Source organism: Patagioenas fasciata, chromosome 17 (genome assembly GCF_037038585.1).
Source record: "Patagioenas fasciata isolate bPatFas1 chromosome 17, bPatFas1.hap1, whole genome shotgun sequence".
Classification (NCBI taxonomy): Eukaryota; Metazoa; Chordata; class Aves; order Columbiformes; family Columbidae; genus Patagioenas; species Patagioenas fasciata.
In genome coordinates this window covers 9671706-9695569 of record NC_092536.1, presented here as the reverse complement: position 1 = coordinate 9695569, position 23864 = coordinate 9671706, and the positions used below count along the sequence as shown (strand labels likewise).

The 23864-nt window shown below is 42.2% G+C and overlaps 2 protein-coding genes across 18 annotated transcripts in view; one reads left to right on the top strand and one right to left on the bottom strand.

Annotated features, from left to right (window-relative positions):
- Positions 1-251: 251 nt before the first annotated feature.
- PRR14L (proline rich 14 like) lies at positions 252-17055 on the bottom strand. 3 transcript variants are annotated; one of them, XM_065851449.2, is made up of 9 exons: positions 16963-17055; positions 15130-15612; positions 13475-13604; positions 7138-12790; positions 4042-4110; positions 3175-3343; positions 2768-2874; positions 1701-1772; positions 252-1051 (listed from the first exon to the last, which is right to left on the bottom strand). In XM_065851449.2, the coding sequence occupies exons 2-9, from the start codon at positions 15580-15582 to the stop codon at positions 775-777; spliced, it is 6930 nt and encodes a 2309-aa protein (XP_065707521.1). In that variant the 5' UTR covers positions 15583-15612; positions 16963-17055; the 3' UTR covers positions 252-774. The 3 variants fall into 3 exon arrangements, with proteins under 3 accessions (XP_065707521.1, XP_065707522.1, XP_071671988.1); XM_065851450.2 differs by having other exon boundaries at positions 16265-17020; XM_071815887.1 differs by having other exon boundaries at positions 13523-13604; positions 16265-17020.
- A 98-nt stretch (positions 17056-17153) lies between these two features.
- DEPDC5 (DEP domain containing 5, GATOR1 subcomplex subunit) overlaps positions 17154-23864 on the top strand; it is a 44652-nt gene continuing 37941 nt past the window's right edge. For all 15 annotated transcript variants that reach the window (XM_071815895.1, XM_071815890.1, XM_065851342.2 and 12 more), the window contains exons 1-10: positions 17154-17285; positions 18637-18759; positions 19447-19534; positions 20207-20253; positions 20737-20822; positions 21002-21085; positions 21763-21812; positions 22327-22396; positions 22735-22813; positions 23568-23629. In XM_071815895.1, coding sequence (XP_071671996.1) covers positions 18702-18759; positions 19447-19534; positions 20207-20253; positions 20737-20822; positions 21002-21085; positions 21763-21812; positions 22327-22396; positions 22735-22813; positions 23568-23629 — 624 coding nt within the window. In that variant the 5' untranslated portion in view covers positions 17154-17285; positions 18637-18701. The remainder of the gene's footprint in view (positions 17286-18636; positions 18760-19446; positions 19535-20206; positions 20254-20736; positions 20823-21001; positions 21086-21762; positions 21813-22326; positions 22397-22734; positions 22814-23567; positions 23630-23864) is intronic.

Below are 23864 nucleotides of genomic sequence, written 5' to 3'. Positions count from 1 at the left end.
AGGTAGGCATTGGCCAACTAGGTAAAAACTCTACTGTTTAGGAAAAATTAGTACTGGGCTTGACTTTTTCTAGAAATATTACCTTTTTTGAGCTCGGTCATGTTAAAAGGTGTCCTCATGCAGCAAATAAAGAAACATACAAAGTGCAAGTTATTTAAAGTCTGGTTACTTGGGGCTTCTGCTGCCTGAAGCCAAAAAGGGCACAGAAACTCAGAAGGAACATTCTAAGCGAACAGAAGAAAACAAAACAATTGAAAGCAAACCCAGACAGCTTTTAATTATTAAAAAGTTAGTGGTATGTCAAGAATGTGCTTGCTAGAATTCATCTTCATCAAACACCATGTCTCTTCTGGCAGGTTGTTCAAAATAGCCATTATGGTAACAACAGCAGACTCAAATGTGCAAATGATCCGGAGTACAGAGCTCTAGCATCACTGAAGGTGTGCTGCTTCCTCCCTTACACTCCTATTCTACCCCCAGAAGGTGGTTAAATGTAATTAAATATTAGCAGTAATTTCCAGAGGCTGGAGAAGGAATGGTAAATTCTCTGTGGCTGTGTTACACTCAAACAGGGACCTAAAAGAATCCCTCTAATAGCATTAAAAAACCCAAAATTAAAAAAAATAGCACCTTAAAGAGGGCCACAGCCAAAAACTGGTCACTGGCTACAAGAACAGAACAGTAGAATAACATATGAAGAAGTCGGTAGATTCCTCCCAAAAGAACTAAAAGACTAAAGGAGCTGATGGGACCATTTTCAGCTAAACAGCTCCCTCAGATGCTAGAGACCTGCTCCTGCTCAGCCTCCGCTGCAGAAAAGGCTTCGAGGTCCATTAGCTTCTGACTCAGAAGAGCATCTAACTCGGTGCTCTGTAGCGCAGCTTTTTTTGCTCGGGTGAAACTACCCACTACTTTGATTTTGCCTCGTGTCTTCCTTTTCCGGGGCAGAGTATAGTCCTGAAACTCTAGAATCCGCTTTTTCTTCTGCTGGCTGATGGAGATCAACGATCCATTTTTCTCCTTGGGCTCTTCGAAGATTGTTTCCAAGCTCCTGGTAAAAGTGAAGGATAGAACTCAGGACCACTCAAGTAGCAATTAACCACCTTCCAAGGGCAGGCAGACAGGTGGACGTCATAACCAAAGTAAATGCACTTCTAACTTGTATATTTTCAAAGTCCCTCCACACCTCTTGTAATGTATCCTTATGTACAGCTTACACCTCCCACAGCTGCGCATTACTGCTAGCTAAAGAATTTGTTACTGGCGCACAGACGTGGGTTGAATCTCTTTCTGTATTTTACTTCAAAAGCACAATTATAGAATCTTGTCTTTATAGAATAAATAGATTTGAACATTAAAAGATGCAGCAGGCTTGATAATCATGCTGTATTTGACGAGAGGCAGCTATTCTTAGTATTTTAAAGAATATTTAGTTGCCTTTGAATTTTGAAAAAGCAAGTACTGTACTTGGAGGCTGGAATGAATGTGTAGATGAATTCTTAGTCCATATTCTGTTTCACTGCTTTTCATCCAAATAGTAAAAGGTATTATTTTTGAATTAACTTTCTCTACCACTTTAAACTAGAGCAGTTTTAGAATTCTATCTGCCTCTTCGCTTTCAGACATCTTTAATCTCTGCTTGCTCTCTGCTCAAGTAATTTACATGTCTTTTAGTTTTCTGACCAGGAAGCAGAACCAACCTGGCTGCAGGAGGGGACTTGTAATTCTTGTTTGTGTAAATTTCTTCTAGAGTAAATTCTTTCTTCTTAAGCCTGAAAAAGTAATGAAGAAATCAATCAAGAAAGAAGAATTTCAAAACTAACACACAACACGCAGATTTAGAGAAACACGTATGGTTTGCATTCTGTGCTTAAATGCTGAGTAGTTATGCTTTAACTAACTGGGGATAGAGAGGAATGAAAAATGAGGCCGTTAAGTACCTAATTCATACAGTGTTTTTATAAGGTGTGGGTCAAGACTTGCTATTTCTGCAGAGGTCAATGTTCCTTCTGACATTCTACAATGTTTTGAAATAATGATGCTCAGAAGGAAAAAGGGAAATCCCTTCACAGGTCACTTTTTTTGTGGAAGCTAAGAAAAGACTTAGAGTTTAGCTCTTGAGACTGATTTTAGAAGTTAGTTATTGATAATTAGCAATCTGATGGCTGAAGAAATGCATTCCTTTGTCAAAGCTGGCACTTCTGCTTAAAACAGAAATGAACAAAATACGAGGTGACTGGCTGGAAAAGCTTTATCAATATCTGGCACTGTGATTACCCACATTGACACTGAACACGTTTCCCTAAGATCATATGCCACAAACAAAGAAGGGACTGTGAAGAACTCCAGCATAATTTCCATCAATAGAACTTCCCAACAGATCCCTTCATCTAACTTTGCATTTTAGAATGACTTATTTTCAATGTATGTTTATCAAGATGAACTTATTTCTTCTTTAGAAAATAATTCAATTGCAGCTTAGTTTTTCACATTTTGCCTAAAACTCAGTCAATAGTTCATATCCAATAGTCCTTTATTTATCGTTTCCCACTTGAAAAAAGTTACATTCAAAGACCAGATTCTTTCTTCAGTCTTCTATCCAGCTGATACAGCTGTGTCAATCTTTTCTTATAAAGGAAGCAAAAGGCAGACACCACTCAACTGGGAGTGTACAAAATAGAGGTGCGTTTATGGAAACGATTACATTACTGTGCAGGACATGTGAGCAACAGAAGCCAGCACAAGTCCATTTAAAGATACTGCTCACCTTTTTGGTTTGGGCAGTCCCATTGGAGTAAGGTTATGGTCTGGTTTAGGAACAGTTTTCCTGATTCGGATCTGTGAGACTTTCTTTGGCCTCTTTTCTGGCTCAGTCTTAAGAAAAAAGAAAAAAAAAGAGAGGGGAAAAAAAGTTAAAATGAAGGAAATAATAAGCACACTAGTCTCCACTTTTCCCTTTCATATTGGGTATGCATTATCTGCAGAATAAACATTATTCTTTGTTTTGCCACCTTCTTTCTACTTGAAAAAAAGAAAGAAGCAGCGCAGACTAGAACTAACAGCCTGGTTTATCTCCCCACTTTAGCAGTTACTAGATAACATTCAGCAGCAGCAGCAGCTTCAAGTCCTGAGGAACCAAGAGTCTGAGATATCCAAAATCTAACATGAACTCACTTTGTTCAGTTCTGTGTCATCTTGGGATCTAAGACAGGCTGGAACAGAAGCATCAGCTTCATCACGGGCACGGAGCTGCAGCTCAGATGCTGAAAGCTTGGGGGGAGACGGTGATGATTCTGGAAGTGAGCAGGACTTTGGGAATGGAAGAGGGAATGAAGTTTCCAGACTGTAACAGAGGAAGAAGGGAACATATGTGGATTAATATCCAATTTATGCTGCAACAGCAGTCCATGCTCTCAGGTGATGTTCCTAAATTGCAATACGGGTAAAAGCAAGCAACACGGTCCATAGAAATTAACTGCCATTGTATTTGAACACGGTTTTAAACCCACTCTTTTCCTTTTCATCCAGTTAAACAGCTTACAGCTCTATTTAGTAACTACGGATAGAAAACAATTAATCCCCCTTTTCTGCCAGCAAATTTCTTCAACAAAACTATTAATTTAAAGCTTTTTGTTTACAGATAAATTTAAAAGATAGCTTTTACATCTGCCATCCCAACACTGAACAAGAACAGAAGGAAGTTTCAGCACCAAACATCCAGTCGCTCAGACAGAAAGAACATATGTCCAAGTAAGGAAACAAACTTCTAGAGTTTCACGTATTCATTTCATAACAAGTGGCACAACTTGGTTGCAAGTAACAGAATTGTTCCTGCAATGTTCTCCATGGTGTTTGCATTAATTCCCCTCCAACTTCTCCGTTACATGATCCAGCCAGTTTATTTCACTAACGTTTCAATCAGAAAGCTATTCTTGGAGTGAACTGCCAAGAGGTGAAATCCAAAATGGCATAAACAATGTATTTCTGAGCAAGCTTATGATCCCACTATTCAGAATAAACATCAAAGTCCAAGAGACTCACCATATCTCATGCCCTGCAGTCTGTAGTGCTCCCATGCTCTGTACAGGTAAGTGTGGTAACTCGGCAGAGCTGATTCAAAACAAGAGTGGGGGGAAAAAAAAGACAGAAATTAGGTCTACACTGTAAAAAAGATGAGGGAAAAATTATTAGTATAATCAGGAATGAGAATGAAAGATTAAAACAATCCAAGAGCAAGCTGTGTCTGCCATTTAGTCCACTAAATTGCACTGACAGCTTGTTAGGGAAATAAATAGTCCTACTTTCACTTAAAATAGTAGTGATGAGAAAAGGAAATAAAAGTACAGAAAGAGAGGGAGACAATATTAGTCTGAAAGTTATAATTATTGTTATGAAAGTCTATATTCCTCACTCAAAAATGCCAGTTTTTAACATTAAATAACCAAAAACTTTGAAGGAGTTGCCTACTAAATAAAAAAGTGCATATTGGCAACAGTAACAAGTGAAAGGAAGGATTTCCATCAGATTAGCTCTGTTGTTTCTAACTCCCACAGTCTTACTTGAATATCCTTAATCAACTGGAATAACCAAAGGCCTTTCCATAAGGGCTGGTAATTACCATAATCCTATAGTATTAAGTCCTTTAATATGAAGCTTTATTTTTGTGCCCACACAATTTTTAGGACAGCTTTTACTAAACAGCAAATCTTGTACTTGCTGCTCTCCCAAATTAACAGCTAAAGGTGTTTCACTGTTGTGAAGCAAAGGCGTTATGGCCAGAGCGGAACGCTACAAACTAAACGCAAACCAACCACGCAGCTGGCAGCACAGATAAGTCAAAATATGAGGAAGTCAGAAAGACCCATTTCTTGTGTTTGTACATTTAATATCAGAACTGTAACATTTGGTTTCTCTTGGTGTTCCACTCACTACCCCAGCACTACTGGAACCCGCATCAATAGTGCAGAGTCCTCCATGCTAGGGGCCGAGCTTACTGGTTTATGCAATAATAATAATGAATTACATGAAGAGGAAAAACCACTTTAGAGATTTGGAATACAAATGAACAGTAAGTAGAAAAAAAGATTTCACTTATACGCGTCTTGTTTACTTGTATTTATATACCAAACACTTATTGCATAGATTTTTCTTGAACACACAAACACACACATAAATTTAAGAGAGATTTACAGAATTATCCTTTTGTCACTGTTCCTGTTAACACCTCTACAAAAATAACTATTAGTTGATGAGAACAGGCTGTCAGTGTTCAGCAAAACAGAATCTAAAATGGAGTTTTAAATACTGGGTTTTGTGATTTATGTTGTTCTATAGCCAAACCTTTAGTATCGACTTTCGCTGCACTTGTTTAAACTTCTGTAAACATTCTTTTCCATTCACCACATGCTACAATAACTTCACTTTAAAGAAAATCAGAGTGGGGCAGAAGAATTAAGGCTACTTCAAACACATACGTGTGAGGTATTTTAGAGGAAAAACAAACTGAGTTTTAGACTACTTTCATTTTGGGTTGTTTTTCACTTGATGTGATAAGGTTTGATTTGGCTTCTCCCCCTTTGAGGTAAAGATCATTCATAGCAAAACATTCGGTTTTCAAATTGCCCTTTACGTCAAAGAATTAAATCCTCTTATGCTTTAGCTAACTGGATATGCTGCAACCAGCTGCCTAGGAGCCAGGAGACTTAAGTGTGGGAGAAAACACAGAGCAAAAGTCAGCTCTGATCTCCCAGTCCAAGGTTAACATGTCTCAACGACCCAAGAGAATAAATTCACCTCATACACAGAAGTTTTTAAAAGATGTTTCTTTTGTTTTTAAAGAATGACAACAATGTCTTAAGTTTAGCGCTCAAAGTGTACTTTACTGGTACGATTGCTGCCAGAGTACTAATTCGTACACTATAAAATTCAGCCTGTATATTGACTTGTATGGGATGGAAAAGAATGCAGGCCAAATAGAATGTGCTGCAACATCGTCTCTATGCTATTTTTCAACTTCATTCTTTTAGTGCAGACAACTCCCAGAATGGAGTAGTAACTCCCTTACACCTTTGGTAGATATTAGAGTTTATACTAACCAGTGATACACATAAAATTTTAGGTATGTTATCCATTCATTCAAACCAAAGGCAACACTAGTTATATGGCAAGACTGCTGGCTACACATGTCGAGCTACGACATAAAATATGCCAAATTCAACAGTTCTCTAGAGACTGCCACATTAAACAAAAGAATTAATCAAATCAACTTTTCTACAGCGCTCATGAGCTTCTGTTGTCCAGGAATCTCAAGACTAAAATCAGGGACTGAACTGCCCCATGTCACTGAGGCACAAAGGGCAAAATCTTTGCTCAAGAACATGCAAGAATCCTGTAACAGAGCTAGGAACCTCTTCTCTCATTCCGTTTCTAAGTAAAGATCTCAAATGCTGATAGCAAAGTTACACTAAATATGCAGAGTAGGTTTCAGTCCTCTTCCCACTCATAACAAGAATGACACACACACACACGAAAATTCATCACCAACCTGAAATGGAGCTACACTTGCTTGTGCCAACACCACACTGGGCACATAATATCAAAAGGCATAGTATACATAAATAGATTTCAATTAGTATAGAACAGTCATGGAATACAATTAAAAGTTTAACCAAATGCCACCCCCTGTTCCTTAGGATTCTTCCTAATCTGATATTGAGCATTTTGCAGTGGTTCCAACTGGCACTTGTGGCTCAAACCTCTGAAAAAGACTTTCCTACCTCAAATCCAGTTGTTCTGCAGTCACTCTGAATAGACCTAACAAAGTAGCTCACCTTTCTGCATTATATATTCTGATGCATGGTGTGTTTATTTTGCAAGGGAGAAGAAAATAGAGTTAGCCATTCTGCCAAAACAGGACAGTATTAAAGAAGTGAAGGCAAATATACTTAAATTCAGCTAACAGATTGTGCTGCAGGGCAGAATCTTTCACATTGAACCATTTTTGGAGCAGAATGTGTAGACTTGGAACGGGGGAAACTGTCCCTCCAACACAAGCTGCAATTGCTCTCTCCCTCCCAAAAAGGAGCAAGTACATACCCTGTACATATTTAATCCCAGAAATAAATTGATGAGTTTTACCTGTTCTCGATGCCCACACTTGGCTGCCACGTGCAGTGACTGGAATGGAGAGGAGTGATTTCGGAGGGGCAGGCAGAAGGACCATGCTGACTCCACATGGATAGTGCCCTGCCCAGGGAGTATGGCAATGAGGAGACAGGCTCATCCGATACAGAAGTTGAAAACCTTGTCCCTTTCACACCCTGTGCAAATTGTGATATAAATAGTCTCTGGATGGTAGGAATGTGACTGGTTAAGTTTCTTCTTCTCGTCCAAATCCTGTAACATCCAGGGGAAGAAAGTGCTAACACTGTGTGAAGGCCAAGCATGGAGCAACCTCCTCTTCTTTCAGCTACAGCACTTCTTCCATGGTCGGGATGAGGGGCAACAGCCCTTGGGGTTGTTATAGAGGAATGCAGCTCGTTATCTGGATTGGAATCTTCCTCGAAAGCTATTACGGTGTAGCTCTGAGACAGGAGACAAGGAAAAGGCCACTCTGAAGACGGCATTGGCATTTCTCCCTGAACTGGTACACGACGTATGGGGCGCTGGGATGTCATCCCTGTGAGGTCTGTCACAGGACAGAAGTCCAATTTTATGCGAAAAGAAATTGGGAAAACCTGGGTATCCAAGAACGAGGTTGGAGGCTCGGAGCTCAAGTCTGAAAAAAGTTCTGCAGGATCAAGTGCCAAAGGCTGAAAGCTGAACATCTTGGTGCACCAACTGTCAGCCCAGCGGGAACGTAAGTTCCTGTTAATACAAGAAAAGGCTTCCAAAAGATTTTCAGATCTACGCTGGCTGCACCTCTCAGCCACTGGAATAATTTCAGAAGAATATGGCAGAGGTTTGAAGTTCTGGATGCTTTTGGCAGGTGCCAGGAGTTTGCTGGCCATTGCAGCCAGCTTGCTCAACAGTGCCGCTTCTTTGGTACTTTTTCTAAGTTTCAAGCTGATCAACGCACTGCACCCCTTGGCCTTCTGCCTTGGCATGTGCATGAATCCCACGGCAGTTTCCATTTCCATTGTCGGTGGTTCACATGGAAAGTACAGAGATTTGAGAAGTGTGTCTTCTTGCTTAGAGAGTATTTCTGGGGGAATCTCAAACAGTAAACTTTTAATTTTTTTGTTTTTTCTTACAGTTTTTAGCTGATATGATGTGGGAACTTTCTTGCATGTTCTTCCAGGCTGTACTTTTAATGGAAGAGGTCCTCTTGGTTTATTTGTAGTTCCAAAGGCACCAGGGATTCCATCATACACTAAATTAAGGTTCAGGTTTTCCATTTCTGAATCCTGAGTCTTCAAAAACTGTGAACTAATAATATCTGTGGTAATCTTTGGCCTTTTAACTTCTTGTAAAGTGCTACATAGTTTATTTTCACTGCTTCTGACAGCAAAAGTCTCCTCCGAAGGACCTTCAAACTTCGTATTTCTTGATGTCACCAACTCATTTGAAGAGCTGTATAAGAGTTCAGAACTGTGCAACACACCTGGCTGCAGTGTGATTTTTGCTTTCTTTTGATATTTTGACTTCTGTTCTTGTTGTGCCTTGTCTGACAGATGTACTTTCATCTTCTCACACTTCTTTCGTTTAAGTACCTGACATTTCTCTATTTGATCAAGTCTCTCTGAACCTAAAGCCTCGTTTCCCTCACAAGCTGAATGAGTTGGTAGAGTGTCCTGGCCTTCTGTCACCTGCTTCACGTTATCTTTGCTCTGTGCATTTAACTTGTAAGGCACACACACTTCACTGCAAACCACACGGTTTGGGGCTGATTCTTTGCACCTCTTTGATAGTGCACCCGTATACGAATAAAACGTGGGCAATTCTGGGCAAGTTTCTATGTTAGACGCATCTTCAGTTTGACAACCACTCGCAGTTTCCGAAAGCAGATGCGCACCTGCTGAGTTTGTGAGCTTTGTAGTATTTTTTCTTTTTTTTGAACGATTATTTAGGTTAGATCCTGGGATTTCTTCCAAAACCTTTTCATAATTCTCAGTACTGAGAGGGACTGGTTTGCTACCAGACTCTTTTGAATCTTCCAAAAAGGCCCATAGACGATCTTCTCCATCACAAAAAGAACCTACGGGTAACATTTTTCTAGGAGCTACTTCTCTTCTCGTCTTCTCTTCGACACATGTATTCTTAAACTGCTCTCCATAGCGAGTACGCTTCTGTGCGTTCACAGTCACGTCTTCTACCGCTACCATGCTACGCCGCTGACCTCTCAGACTTCCCTTGCTGTGTGCACAAGCTCGTGAGCTTTTTGCATCTTTCACAAAGCTAGTTGCTGTTTCATCCTCTGAAGAGGCAATCTTGGTATTGCTGGCTTTTCTTTTAACAGACGTTGTTACAGAAAGAGGTTTTGTCACTGAAGAATCTTTGCTAAAAACTTCAGCCGGAGACGAATCACAATTATCTATTTGTGCATTTTCAGACAACATAGAGAGCTTTTCTTTCTCAGGCACAGAGATTCCCAAGTGCAGAGCTGATGTTGTTTCTGAATCCACCCAAGTCTGATTAAAAGATTCTTGGATGTCAAACTTTCCCAAGTGGGATGGACCTACACCTGGTAGAGCATCAGTTTCCTTGCCAGGCCCAAATGTCAACTGCAGGCAAGAGTTATTTAAGGTAGATTCTACTTTCAGGCTTTTTTTGGTTTTTGTCTCTGAAAACACATTCCTATTTTCTGTCTTATATGCCGGACTGCCATGAATTGATGCAGAGGGCAAAAATTTGGCCCTAACTGTATTTTCCTGGTCCTCCACCAACCACTTCATCTTTGGCAAAGATTGCTGCATTTTGTTTCCTGCAAACTCTAGCTCTGATTTCTCTTTTGCACATTTGATTAAGCAAGCATGCTGTGAGCAATGCCGTTTGCTATCAGTTTCTTCAACAGTTCCTTTATCTTCTCTTTCACGTCTCTTCTTGTGTTCTTTTGGTTCGGTTGTCTTCTCAATTAGGTCACTGGCAAAGCCCACGTGTCCTGAACAGTCTTCATTTCTCACACCATTTAAAGAGTCCAAATCCAATACATTGTCTTTTAGAGTTCCTTGAAAACTGTCCTCTGTTCCATATTTATGAACTACTGGAGGCGGGTTGTCACCTGGTTTTAACAGTATCTCTTCACTTTGACTAGAGCCAACTGGTATTTTGGTTTCTTCTAAAGAAGTAGCTGTTGTTTGTAAGCCCATGTTTGGTTGGTTGTTTAAACTTTCTGAATGTTGCTTGCTGCCTGGAACCGGGCCATGGAACTCACTCTGACATGCAAGACACCGATTTTCCATTGGACAGAGGGTCTTTTTTGTTTGGCTAGCACGTTGTCTTTGAATATTTGCATTTTTGAGTAAGGGACATGTATCACAGATTGAAGTGCTATACTCAGAGGCATCAGCCTCTTCTTTCTTTTCAGATGTACTTACTTCTCTCTTCCTTGGGCCTAATGAAGAGCTGCAAAATCCAAAATTATGAACACGGGTGTTTTTGTTCAAATATCTGACTAATAGCTGTTTGCTAGTCTTAGTTCTCTGATTGCCTTCAGGGGCCTTTGGAGAATCTGCAGTTCTTGTTTTATCAACTTCATCTCTCTGGAGAGCACACGTGCCAATGTGTTCTTTTGCCTCATCTCCGTCATAAACAATTTCACTGACATCTGTTACTTTACAAAGATCAAACTGTTTCCCAGCTTCCATATTCTTATTTAAGATCTCATCTCTTACTGAGGTAGCAATAGACTTCTCTGCAGTATAAGCTGAGCAAAACATGGTCTTTGCTGTGGAAATGTCATTCACCCCACGCAGATCCTCACCTGCATTTCCACAGTCATCTTCACAAGGAAGAGATCCACGTGCCAAAGGGAAATGTGTTTCCGGAAAGATGATTGCCTTTTTACTACTATATCCAGCTGAAGCTTCTCCTTCCAAATTATTATTTTCAGTCTTCTTACCAACCTCACCATTAAAAGAACGACTGTTTGGGAGAGCATCATCTACACGTGTGCTCCCTGATAAAATACAGGAAGTATTGGCAGCTGTACACTGCTCTTTCATACTTTTATTATTACAATTCCATGTGTCACTATGTTCATTTTCTAAACCAGTGACCACTCTCTTTCTATTTCCCACTGAAGACTTTGTGTTCCTTTGGGAAATTTTGCTTGTCATACTCGGGTTGTCAAAAGTCCTGGAACTTACTGAAGATTTGAATTTGTCTTTATGAAGCATAACTTCAGCAACTTGTCCTGTTGTTCCAGAAGCACCAACTGATTTGTTTCCAGATGGATTATCCTGAGCCTTGTCTCTTCTTGAAACTTCATTAACAGTGCAAGGAGGACACTCACTACGATGAGGTTCTCTTGATTTGTGTGCAACAGGAGGCAGAGGTACACTTAGTGTATGAATCCAATTAGTTTCTTTGCTACTGGACAAACTATCATTACTATCAGCTTCTGTAGCTTCAACTAAACTGCCAGCCAACTCTTCTGATCTTGTTTTACTCTCAGATTCCTTTTCAAGCAGTTGTGTCTCAGGTGAATATTCTTCTAGCTTGGTACCAAGACCCAGACAGCTGTGGCTACCGGGAAGAGAACTTTTACTGGAGGTATTATAAAAGCAAAAGTCTGTCCGTCCAGTTTCACGGGAAGCAATGTTGTTCATTTCCATCGACACGCTATTTTCTTTTACATCATCTTTGCATAGATCACTGACAAAGAATTGCCGCTTGTCCTTTTTCAACTTATCACCTTCCGATGCAACCATTTTTAATTTGTCTTTTGAGAACTCTTCAGGAGATGAAGCAACAGAACTAAAAACTGAAGAATGACGATGCTCTGAATTAGCACCCTCTTGAGCTTCAGGCCAGCTACCAACGCCAACGTTCTCTCCCACATCAATTTTTCTCCAGTCTTCAGTAGCCTCTTCAAATTCAGAGTGGTGTGATTTACCTGCACTAGCACTTCCTTCCCTCTGATTAGTTTCAGCACTAGGTAATCCTTCGCTCCTTACCACTGAGACCTGCTCTAGTGGTACAGATGTAGTTTCATTGGTAATTCCATGGACTGCAGTTCTACTGGTTTTTAGTGGCGTTTTTCTAAAGTCCAGATAACAGACGCATTTCAGAACCGGACATAAAGTTTCAGAACTTTTTATGGAGGGTGGTCTACAACTTCCTGCTGATGACAACCTATGACGTTCATTATGTTTGGGTAAAGGACCAGTACAGAAGTCATGAGTCTTGCTTTCTTCATCCTGCTGAAGAGTCTGGCAATTAGCAAGTGACGTACTGAATTCATTAACAGGATTTCGTCTCAGTAACTTTTCTTCTCTCCTCTTGAATATAGATACAACATTCCCCCCTGTTCTCAATGGCTTGGCAGTGAGGGCTTTCAGCCCATTATATTCATCTGTTTCTTGTGGATGCTCTGTGGCTGATTCAATGTCCGTGACTTTTAAAGGCTCTAAAAAATCTAACATGCTGGTTTCTGAAACCCCAGCTCTGGCCATGACTGTGTCTATGTCTGGGCATTCATTGCTCTCAGCTGCAAGACCTTTACTCACTCTGTCATTCCTGTATCCTGCTTTACTAGATATCCTATTCACATCAGCCTTCATACCTTGTGCTTCTTCAGTGAGCTCAGGCAGAGTTGCAGCCGGCACCTGAACATTTGCTTGGCTTTCTTCTGCATAGGGAAAAATAAAGCAAATCAGAACAATATACTAAATTTAGAAGGCATTCAGCTTGCAAAATTTCTTTTACTGTTGTATACAATATTGTGTACAGTGTTGCTTACTAAAATGTTTTTTAAAATGAGAACTGATGCTATTAATTCTCATGCAAGTCTTTACAAGAAAAAACAAAACTACCCCACCACAAACTTAATGTAACAAATGTGATCATTTTCAATGCAGACATTCCCCATCTAGATACAGGCAGAGTGACCAAAGTATCTGGAGCTAGAAGATTACAGATAATCATGAAATTCAGAATTAGTTTTGTTGTCCTCTTCATTTGGATTCTGCACTATTTCTATTCTTTAAAAGATCAGAAAAATGAATGAGTGATACTTTTTTCACATCTTTGATATTACTGCTCTCATATAATTCAACTTTGAAACATAAGGAAATGCAAAACATCTGCTATTAAAACCACCTTCTGCTTTGGAGTAAATAAGTATTTGAATTAAATAACTAAAGCACATCTTGTACATGAAAGGTCTTCAGGAAAGTACACAGGCTGTCAGGAAAAAGCAGAGGATTAAATTCTCATATTGTTCTAGCTATGCAGGGTAATATTTTCTACTGTAAAGCAAGGTAAATGAGCTATCCTACAATCACTCATGTATTTTAAATCAACAAAAAGTAACCTGAGGAGAAGCAGGGAGCAGACAGGGCTGCACAACTGAAATAGGCACCTGTGTTCTTGGGAGATCCCGCTACTTGAGTGCAACAGGTTCTCAAACACTTCACCTCATGCTGGTTTAAGTGAGGATCCTCCTGAAACAAGACAGAAATATCAATGGAGATGGATCAGGATTTTCTGAAACGTTTAGTGTGTTTCAGGGACTGTAGCTGCTCAGCCAGGTTAGTTCTGAATAAAACCAGCCAGAAACCTCAGAACACACCAGTCCTTGTGCAGAGCCAGCCCAGCACTGCGGGAGGGTCACATCAGTACTGGGCATTCCTTTCTGATCCCACCAACCACTGTCACCTCCCCGCTAAACAACGATGCATCCAGAAAAGATTTGTATTTAGCAGCAATTAAGTCTCTCAATGCAAGTAGCTAAAATGTAAGTACCTTAAAAAGCAAATTGTTGTAAATTTGAATCAGCAGAGTACTCCAGTCCTCACGTCTATCGCACGTCCCCAAAGCACTCCTGCATAGCTCTGGTGAGACGCTTTTACTGATCTCTATTAGGACTTGCCTTCTACGACTCCTGCCCTTGGCTCAAAAGCACATAAAGCCAGGAACAGCTGACCTAAGTCTACTTGCAAAAAAAACCCCAATCAAAACAAAACCACACAACCAAACTACCCACATATTTGAAATATGTGAAAGTTGGAAAACTGAATGACTGTGGAAAATTTAGTTAACTTTATTTTCACAAACTTTCAAATAAATTAAACAGATATAAAAATCCAGAGTTAAAACCACAAGGTATTTTAGTAGTATGTGTCACCCAGTAATTAGTGTAAAACATGCATCTCTGCACCTTACCCAGATATTTCCTGACTTGTATGTGTTCAGTCACAATACTTTTTTTCTCCCTATGTTCTTTTGGTGTGTGTGAAAACTATTTACAAACTAAAGAAAACCCATCAAGAAAGTAACTAAAAATCTCAATTTTTAAATAGAGAGTTTGTGACTCTCCAGTTTTTAACAGCGTATTCTTTGGCCCATTTGTCAGCAAGCCTTTACCTAGAAATAATACTTTTATCATCAGCATTTGCTAAAGGGTAGGAAAACAACTCATGGCTATGCCAGGCTATTGTTTTGAAAGAGGAAACTAACAGTGATTTCCTCTCTAATTACAAGCAATAACTATAAAAATGAAGAATGATATTTTAGATTAAAAACTGAAATACTAAACTGGAGCCCCCTATAGCATTATAACACCATTACCAGAGTGAAATAACCATGATTTAGCGGTTAGTACCTCGACCGGGGATGACAGTACCAGTAGAACATGCTGTACGCACAGAACATGGATACTGGGCAAGGAGCTTTTTAAGTTGTTTCTCTTCTTTTTAGTCACCAGCCAGTTTTGTTCTTCATTCTGTTACATACCTGCCTCACACCTTTCCAACAGTATTCAAGAAAGTGAAAAGCTTGATAATATAAAATACTGCTGGTCCACTGAAGTATAGTCTAAATTATCACTGGACCCGTGATAATCCAAATAACGACACATATGCCAGAAGATCCAAATAAGATGAAACCACATGGACAAAGGTCTCTGTCTAGTCACTCTAACCCTAAATTCAAACCATCGCATAGGGAGGAATATTTGCATTTGCTTACTTGTTTTGACCGGCTTTCCCCAGGAGTTAACACACAGCATTCAGCGCGATGCTCCTCAGCCTCTGTGTCTTCTTTGCAGTATCCATCGCCAGAACAGTCCAGTTTTCCAATTTTTCTTTTTTTGTCTTTTTCATCCTCTTCAAGGTCTCCAGTCTTCAGTAATTCTCCAGCAAGGGATTCAGTTGGCCCATGAGAAATCACCTTGAGTCTATCACCCCGGCCCTCAGTCTTCTGGGAAAGGTGTTCTACTCCCAAAGTCCTTCGATGCTCAGCCAACCAACTGTCACCACATGCCAGCCCAGGCCTTGACACATCAGATTTTGGATCCAAGCCGCCATGAGGCTCTGACACGGCCATAAGTCCGGCGGAGATGCCGGCCGGTAGCCCAGTGTGCGGCTCCTCTGCAGCGGACACGGGAGAATCAGGGAGACATTCCAGCCCAGCTGAGAGCATCAGGGCAGCTGCACGCTTTCACAGTTTACCCTAAAAATAAAAGTGATGTCAAATCAACATACGTGGGAGTAATCTCTAAATTAAAGAAAAGCTTCATTCTTCAAGATTCAAGGATATACATTTAAGAAAGATACTTCCAAATAACTTTTTAAGACGGGAGCTGAGGAAATGTTTGAGTATCTAAGCAAGTGCTTCATTAACAAAAGGAGTACAGACAAATAAATATTTCCAAGCCTCATTTGCACATTCCAACGTCTCCCTGGAGATATACCCTCATCTTCTGGAAAACCCGAAAAGAGACTATAAAGCAAATTGCTAGGGTTTGTTTAGACATCCTACTAGCTAAAAACAAAGCATTGTTTGTTTTCCTCCAGTTTTCTTCAGTTTATAATGTTTGGGGAAGAAAAGACCAACCAACCAACAACTTCTCTTCATATGTTTTCTGCCTCAAAGGAACACTTTCTAGACATCATCTACAAAACACTGTGCCTCTCAGAAAAGCACCCAACACGCTGTATGTACGCAGGACACCTTGTGCCAGCGCTGCTTTTCCACACAACCCCGGTACTGACATCGGGATCCTCTTGAGCCCAATATTAAGCACCCTGGTCCCTACAGCCCACTAGGCCAGCAAGGGCCCACAGCAGCGCCCACATCACAGCACAGAGGAGTTCCCACCGACCTGACATGGGCTCCAACGGACCTGGCACCAGCACTGGCAGCATCACGAAAACCCTGATGTGAACACGCTGCAGTCTCGTCGCTCCTCAAGATTCATGCGTGAGCAGGAACGGGCTAAGCCAGGTTTTTACAGAAGCATCAGTTACCCAGTTTACAAAAACACGGGCTTCCAAGGCGAGCGTTGTTCTCCTTGCTGCTCAAGAAAAGCTGCCTGTAAACAGCGCCAGCCTTGTAGGGACACACGGACACAGCTGCGGGTGGCGACCACCGTCCTGCCGGCACGGGCGGGCCAGCGGGAGCGGGCAGGGCTAGGCGGCCCTTTGCTGGGCAGCACAGACTGCTCAGCCCGGCAGGCTCAGCCCGTACCCTCTTCTGCTTTCGAGCAGCAGCGGCCGCTTCCAGCCCGGACAGCGGCGGCGCGACCGGAGCCGAGAGGCGCTACCCCCGTCCCGGTGATCCGCAGCCGCTCCGAGGAGCCCGACGCTCCCGGTAACTATGCAACCGGTGGCTGCGCCGGTGCCCACAGCGGTTGGGTTCGGTCCGTAGAACTCCCGTCGCGCCGCATCGAACCTGGGCGGGGCCCCGGCAGCCGCTCACTCGCCCTCCTCCCCACCTCACCGGGGCCGCCGCTGCCGTATCAAACCCAGCAGAAGAGGCGGCTCCGCGCCCCCGCAGAGCCCCGCGCTCCGCTCCTGTTACCTCAGCGGCCGCCAGCCCCGCTCCTGCCTGCACGGCCGCACCGCCCGCTCCGCTGCGCTCGCATCACTTCCTCATCCGGGCCGCGCCCCCGGCCCTGGTGGCCGTTGCTGTGGCCCCGCCCACGGTCGCTCCGCCCCGCCTCTGGTGCTCGCGCCCGTCGCTCTCGGGGCCCCGCCCTTCCCTTCCACCCGTCTCCGTGGTGGGCGTCACGTGACGTGCACGTGCTGTCCCGGTGGCCCCGGATGCGGAAGTGGCGAGTGAAGCCAGAGGGGGCCTCGTCGGGACTGTGCCGCCGCAGTCGGCGGGGGACTCGGTACCGGCAGGTCAGGGCCCTGCGCTCCCCCCGTGGCTGTGCTCAGGCGGGCCGCGGGAAGGCTGGTCCCGGTGGCGCTGCCCTGGGGCTGGTTCGTCCCGCGGCGGTGGGAAGCACCCCGGAGCGTCCGGACTCCCTCCGCGCCCGGGACCGCGGGGCGCCCCGCTCCCTTCTCCTGGGGCTGGCGGGCTCTGCCCGGAGCCGCCGCGCCGCTCGCTCTGCGCTACCGCCGGGCCCTGCTGGTGCCCGCCCGCCGCGGCAGCCGCTGCGGGGCATAAACAGGCGTCCCACTGCGCTGTTCCTCTCAGCTCTACAGACCCGGGAGCGGGGGGACACGGCGGTTCTGCAGCGGGACCAATGGCGGGAACGGGCTGGGAACGCTCCGGCCGCGCTCACTGCCCGTTCCCCGGGGCGGGGCGGCCGCTGTTCCCGTCCAGCCGTCACACGCTGCAGCCAAGGGTCGGTCTCTTCCGGACACACAAGAATTCCAAGTTTGAAGGTTTTATGGAGTTTATCAAGCTTGGATGTACGAGTGTTTCCCACCGTGCCCTTGTAGCTCCGTGAATGAGCTGATTTTCTGAAAAGCACATCTGCAAGTTCCATACTTTATTTTGTTGGAAAGCCATACTGCTGTGTTCCTCTGCGTTTTGATTTGATGAAAGAGGACAACTATAACAAATGTCTTCTACCCAAAAGAGCTTATATTTTAACCTAATAACGTGCTCTAGTTTTATGAAGCAAGCCTTGTTCTTACTGATGACTTCTGGTTTAAATGTGCTTCTAAAAAGAGTAAATTGTAAAAGTGAAGGTTCTCAGTTGCAATATGCTCTATTTCAAATGAAAGCGCCTGGAAGAAAAAAGCGGTGGCTGATGCAGTTATAACAAAGTAGTTAATGCATGCCAGTGCCTCAGACGTAAAGTTTTGCTTGACCCTGTATGTCTGCAGTGCTGAAAGCTGTGCTGTGTTGGTGTGAAATCATCTGATTGTGGATTCCAGCATCTTGGAAAGGTGTGGGAAAAGGTGTGTGAAAGAGGAAGAATGACAAAACCAGGAGATATAACTGGCAGTGGGCATGAGTCTGGGTATTCATTTTAATGCATTTAACACAAAGGTCAGAACTTATCCTTGAAATATGAGAGAGATGATTTTAGAGAGTAGCAGTAGCTCTGTGACAGGAATGCCGGTAGAAGAGGTCATCACTCAACCTTCGTTCTGATGTTTATTAAAGTTTGTAATGTGCCTGTCCTTCAGGTGTGGTGTTCTTGGCTTGTGGTGGTACAACATCCTTTGCTCACACACAGAGTATGAAGCACAGTTAGTTATGTGATGACAAGAGATCTGTCTTTGCTTTTGTTTCCAGGTTAGATATGCAAGATGTCTTCAGCGGATTTTACTCAAAGCAGCTGAGAAGAGCTGGAATTCAAGATGAGAACGAACAAGGTGTACAAGCTCGTCATACATAAGAAGGGTTTTGGAGGCAGTGGTCAGTATCTCCTGGTTCATGTCATTGAAAGGAGTTAGCTGATTTATTGATCTTTTTAACAAAACAGTGAAGATGGAACTTTGTGACAAGAAGTATTACCAGCCAGAGTTTGGAGAGTTCTTTTTTAGTAGCAAGTTACAGCAGAATAAAACTGCATTTGTCAGAACAGAATGAGATTATGCCTATAAAATAAATTGTTTTATTCTACCTCTTCCCCTTCTGTTGTGTCACTTTTGTTTTAACCTTTTTATTTCAGTTACTGTTAATAAGTGACAGACAAGTCAATGACTTGTGACTGTGTATAGATGTTTCTGTGTACTAAGAAAAATGTTATTTATTTGTTCCCTACTTTTAGACTTAAAATCATAGCATGTTACTAAAACTTGTTAAGATTCTGTAGCTATCTACTTTCCAGCTGATGCTTGTTATCTGGAAAATGCAAAAGAAAATTCTGCTTGCATAATTAAGGCACACTTATTTGCTGAATAAATCTTTTGTGAAAGTTCCGTGATTTGGAGGCAGAGGTTTTGCCCACAGGCGTGGGCAGGAGCACTGTCCTCAAGTGAGTATAAAACCTGGCTGAGGTGTTAGTCATGGGGAGTAAGTGGTTGCATGTGAACATGTAAACATCTGTGTTTGGTGTGTATCTCCTTGTTGCAGTTTTCTTCATTTGTTTATGTCTTGTAGATGATGAACTGGTGGTGAATCCTAAAGTATTTCTTCAAATCAAGCTGGGGGATGTTGTGGAAATTGCACATCCCAATGATGAATACAGGTGAATTCTCTTTTTGCTGATACCAGTCAGGTGTGGTACGTTCATATGCAGTGGCTTCTAGAGGGAGAGGCTCTTAGAGCTGTGATAACTTTGCTTCAGGATGCTGCCATGTTTTTTCCTGCCTGGAGGAAAGCGAAGGGGATTACTGTAGCAGGAGCTCTTCCTTGAATTTTGTGGGATTCTTTGTGGTTGGTGTTAGTTTGCTGACCTTTCATGGGCCAAGTAGCACCTGAGTATAGAGTTTACAATGTCTTTATCCTCATTGTAGAGCTATTGTTACCAAAGGATTATTCTTCCATCCTATAGTACATTCTAGACAAAATTAAACTACCTGGTCAGCTATAAAAACATAAACTGTCTTATATGAAGCTGCTCGTCCTGCAGCCTGTATCTGAAAAATAGGAGTATACTTGTATGAGGTTCTGAGAAGTTCCTGTGTGCCTAACTTTTTAGAGTATCGTCTTTACCTAAAGAGATTTTTATAATAGGTATAAAGAACAAGACGGAGTGACAAGCAGAGAGGATGATGTGTGAAACTTCCTAGAAAATGTTAATTTTTTTTTTCTTTAGCTTATTGTGTGCTCTGTGTTACTAAATAGTTTTGAGATCGATTTACCAGAGTAGTCCGTTTGTATCTCAACTTGTCTACCTTTTTTCTTCTCTGTATGCCAGTCCCCTGCTGCTACAAGTGAAGTCACTTAAGGAAGATTTGCAGAAAGGTAAAACTTGTAGTCTGCACAATAAAATCAAAGACAAAGATTATGTCATTTGGCTGTACCTGTGACTGACTGATGCATATATTTTAACTTTGTAAGAAAATCAATGCGTTGCTTATTTAGGAATGAAAGGGTTATAGTTTAGTTAGAAAGTGAATAGCCAATTTTAGATCTGCTTTTGGTTGAGTAGTGTAGGGTATTGTTTAAATAAAATCAGCTTTTTAACCTTAAATTTTTGTTTCTGAATTCTCTGACTGGCTGTATACCTTCTTGCAGGAATTAATCCAGCCTAAACTTTGAGTTTATCTTGGCGCCTTTGATTTTAGTGATTCTTAAACTGGGCCATAGCTGAAAGAAGCCATTGTCTTTTGCTGAGGCCCTGACTGTTTCCTGGCAGGATCACCGTATTGCTTTTGTACTTGTAAACCACTTGAAGCCTTTTGGGGGTGTTAACTTCCCTGGTGTCCTTTCTCATTTCTGCGGCAGAAACTATAAGCGTGGATCAGACAGTTGCACAAGTGTTCCGACTGCGGCCGTACCAGGATGTCCATGTTAACGTTGTTGACCCAAAGGTGTGTGTCTGCAACTTTTTTCCACCTGTCCCTTCACTTTTATCTTGCATCTGTTACAAGTAGTGACTCGCTTTAGAACTGCCCTCCATGTAACATTTGGTTCTTAAAAGAACAGATTGAAGGGCGCTACTTAGAAACAGCTAACAAAATCTGAGCACTGCTTTTCTTCTGTTTCCTAGGAAGTGACCTTGGACTTGGTGGAGCTGACCTTTAAAGATCAGTATATTGGGCGTGGGGATATGTGGCGACTGAAGAAAAGTTTGGTAAGGCCTCTACTGTCCTCGTGTGTAGGGTGGAGGAGGTGATGTACGTTCTTTGCTGACTGTAAAGGGAAGTAAGCATTTTATAAAATACAGAAAGCTGAGGACGAGGCCAGTGCCAGCAGCGTCTGGGAACTGATGGTGTAAGTGGTGCATCAGAGCTGGAGAAATCAACGTAAATGTGTTGCAGAAAAAACAGTCCCATCATTTCCTACTCTATGGCAGTAATGTTAGTTACTGCCTTGGGCACTGCAAATGCTGTTGAGAAGATTTTTTTCTTATGTTCTGAATTTCAATCATTTATTACCTTTGGAAGGAGTTGAATACAAATACTTTTCATGTTAGAAGTATGCTAAAGTATCCTCTCTCTGATAGTACCACTTAATAAGCAACTATTAGAATTCTTCTGTTTCTGCATCTCTGAAGTGCAGTCTTTGTCTCTTCTAAGGGCAATAAATTAGACCAATGAACCCCATAAAAGTTCATATGTGTTAAAAACTATTTTCTGTTGCAGAGGTTCTATAGGCTGGGAAGTTAGTAGTAAATATGCTCAGTGATTTTTGTGATTTTTATGGCAGAAGTCAGGAGTTTGAGCATGGTTTTGTATTTTTTTTTGAATAAATGGGTCTGCTCACTCTGAGCCTGCTGTTCTTCTAACACCTGTAACTGTTCATTTTTAGGTGAGCACGTGTGCATACGTCACCCAAAAAGTTGAATTTGCGGGTATCAGGTCAGTGCTTCCTCTAGGACTTACTGTTACTTATGACTTTAGATTAATGAATCCAGAGAATCCAATTGGAGAATCTTCTCTGAAAAAACCCTCTCACAGATTTTTGTTCCCTGACTCTTCCACAGTTTTCTTTCTGCACCATGGGGTTGCTTTGGGGTGGAAGAAACTAGTAGTAGGGCAACCAACCACACTTGTTGCTTCTGGTGAATGCCGAATAATTTTCTTTTTACCTCTTCTAATATTTCCACCCTTTCTCAAGATGCATTAATAGTTCAGGTGAGGGTTACTTTGGTTTACTGTTGAGATGACAAAGGAACAAGGAAATGTGCAGAGGGAAATGGCTGTTTGATTTCTTTTGGTTTAAAGATCAGGTTTTAACCAACTAAACTTCTGTTCTGCTTTCAAGTCATCCTTGAATGCAGGTTTTGGTACATCCCTTATTTGCTCAGATGTTGATTCTGTAATCTTCATGTTCACTCTGGTTAGTAAATATTCCGCGCTCCTTTCCTTCCAGGGCGCAGGCAGGTGAACTGTGGGTCAAGAATGAGAAAGTCACTTGTGGATACATCAGTGAGGACACCCGGGTAAGATTTCAGGGAGCAGGGGAAGGTTTTTCCCTTCCTTTCCTTGTCGGTTTTCTTGTAATTCTGTCTTGCTTGCAGATTTGTATGGATTATTTGAATTGGCAGCATTGCCAGGTGAAGAATGGCAATAAATTCAGGAGAATGAATGATTAGTAAACTGGAGCTCTTCTGTGCTGGCAGCACTAGGAATTCCTCAGGCTGTTGAAATGCCAGCTTGTTGGAAGGGAAATTTCCTATAATGCAGTGGGCATAGTCATATAGTTTGCTCTGTAAACTCTGCATTTCTCCCTTTTAGTGAAAGTACCTCGTTTTAAATAAGATCTTTCGTTCCTTTGCAGGTGGTCTTCCGCTCCACTTCTGCCATGGTTTATATTTTTATCCAGATGAGCTGTGAAATGTGGGATTTTGATATTTATGGTATGTAGGTGACTGACCTGGCTGATTGTCAGTGTGGATGGCAGCAGCTGTCCTTTCTGCCGTTACTGTTTATTTCTGCTGTGACAAAATCAAGGGGACCAACTGACTGAACGTGGGAAAGGTTTTCTGTGGATTTAAACATGTTTGGTGACAAGGGCAGGTGTGACCCTGTGTGAGTCCTGAAACCAGAAATGTGTGGAAGTCCTGTGCAAAGAGGATCTTGATGGTTTAGATTTCTCTTGACTTAGAATTAGTGACAAAGCAAAGACCCCACCTTAGCCCGGCTGGGGTCAGCTAGAAATATTAAAACTTTAGAAATTAAGAATTAATCACTTACCTGCGTCATTGTTCTGGTTTTTTTTTTCTGGCTTAATTCTTCAGCAAACCTCTTGCCACTTCCTTTGGCCATGTGTTTAGGCATATGTAACTGGGCAACTACTCAAAACTGAGCAGGGGGTCAGTTGTGCATACTGTGCCTGAAGGATGGTACAGATGCTTTCCCAGCATGCTGGGAATGTGTTGGAAAAAATAAAGGTCAGATCCTTTTGACAGTAAGAGACTTATTTACATCCTCTGAACCACGGTCATGCTTTTAAACTTTTCTATCATCTTTGTTTTAGTGTTATCAGTGTTCATTATGCACACAGCTGCTCTGATTCTAACAAAAACAATTGTCCTAGAATCTCAGGGTTAAATATACCCCACAGTTGAAGTAACTGCTGTTATTGATGCTTTGGAGATGTTTACTTTGCAGGGGACCTATACTTTGAGAAAGCTGTGAATGGTTTCCTTGCTGACCTCTTCACAAAATGGAAGGTAAGTAGCTGCTTGATTCACCTTGTCTGAAAGACCAAGATGATGCCACCTTAATGAACCCATTGATGGGTCAGTTTGAGGAGGACGCAGGTTGTCAGTCAGTGCTAAGATTTACAGGACTGTGAGAGGTGGCTCCTGGGCATCGAAAGAGGGTTTTTGCAGGTTTGCATTAAATCATATGTGTGCCAAATGACCCTAATACTGATCTGTTGTATCTGCTGTGTTTGTGTCGTAC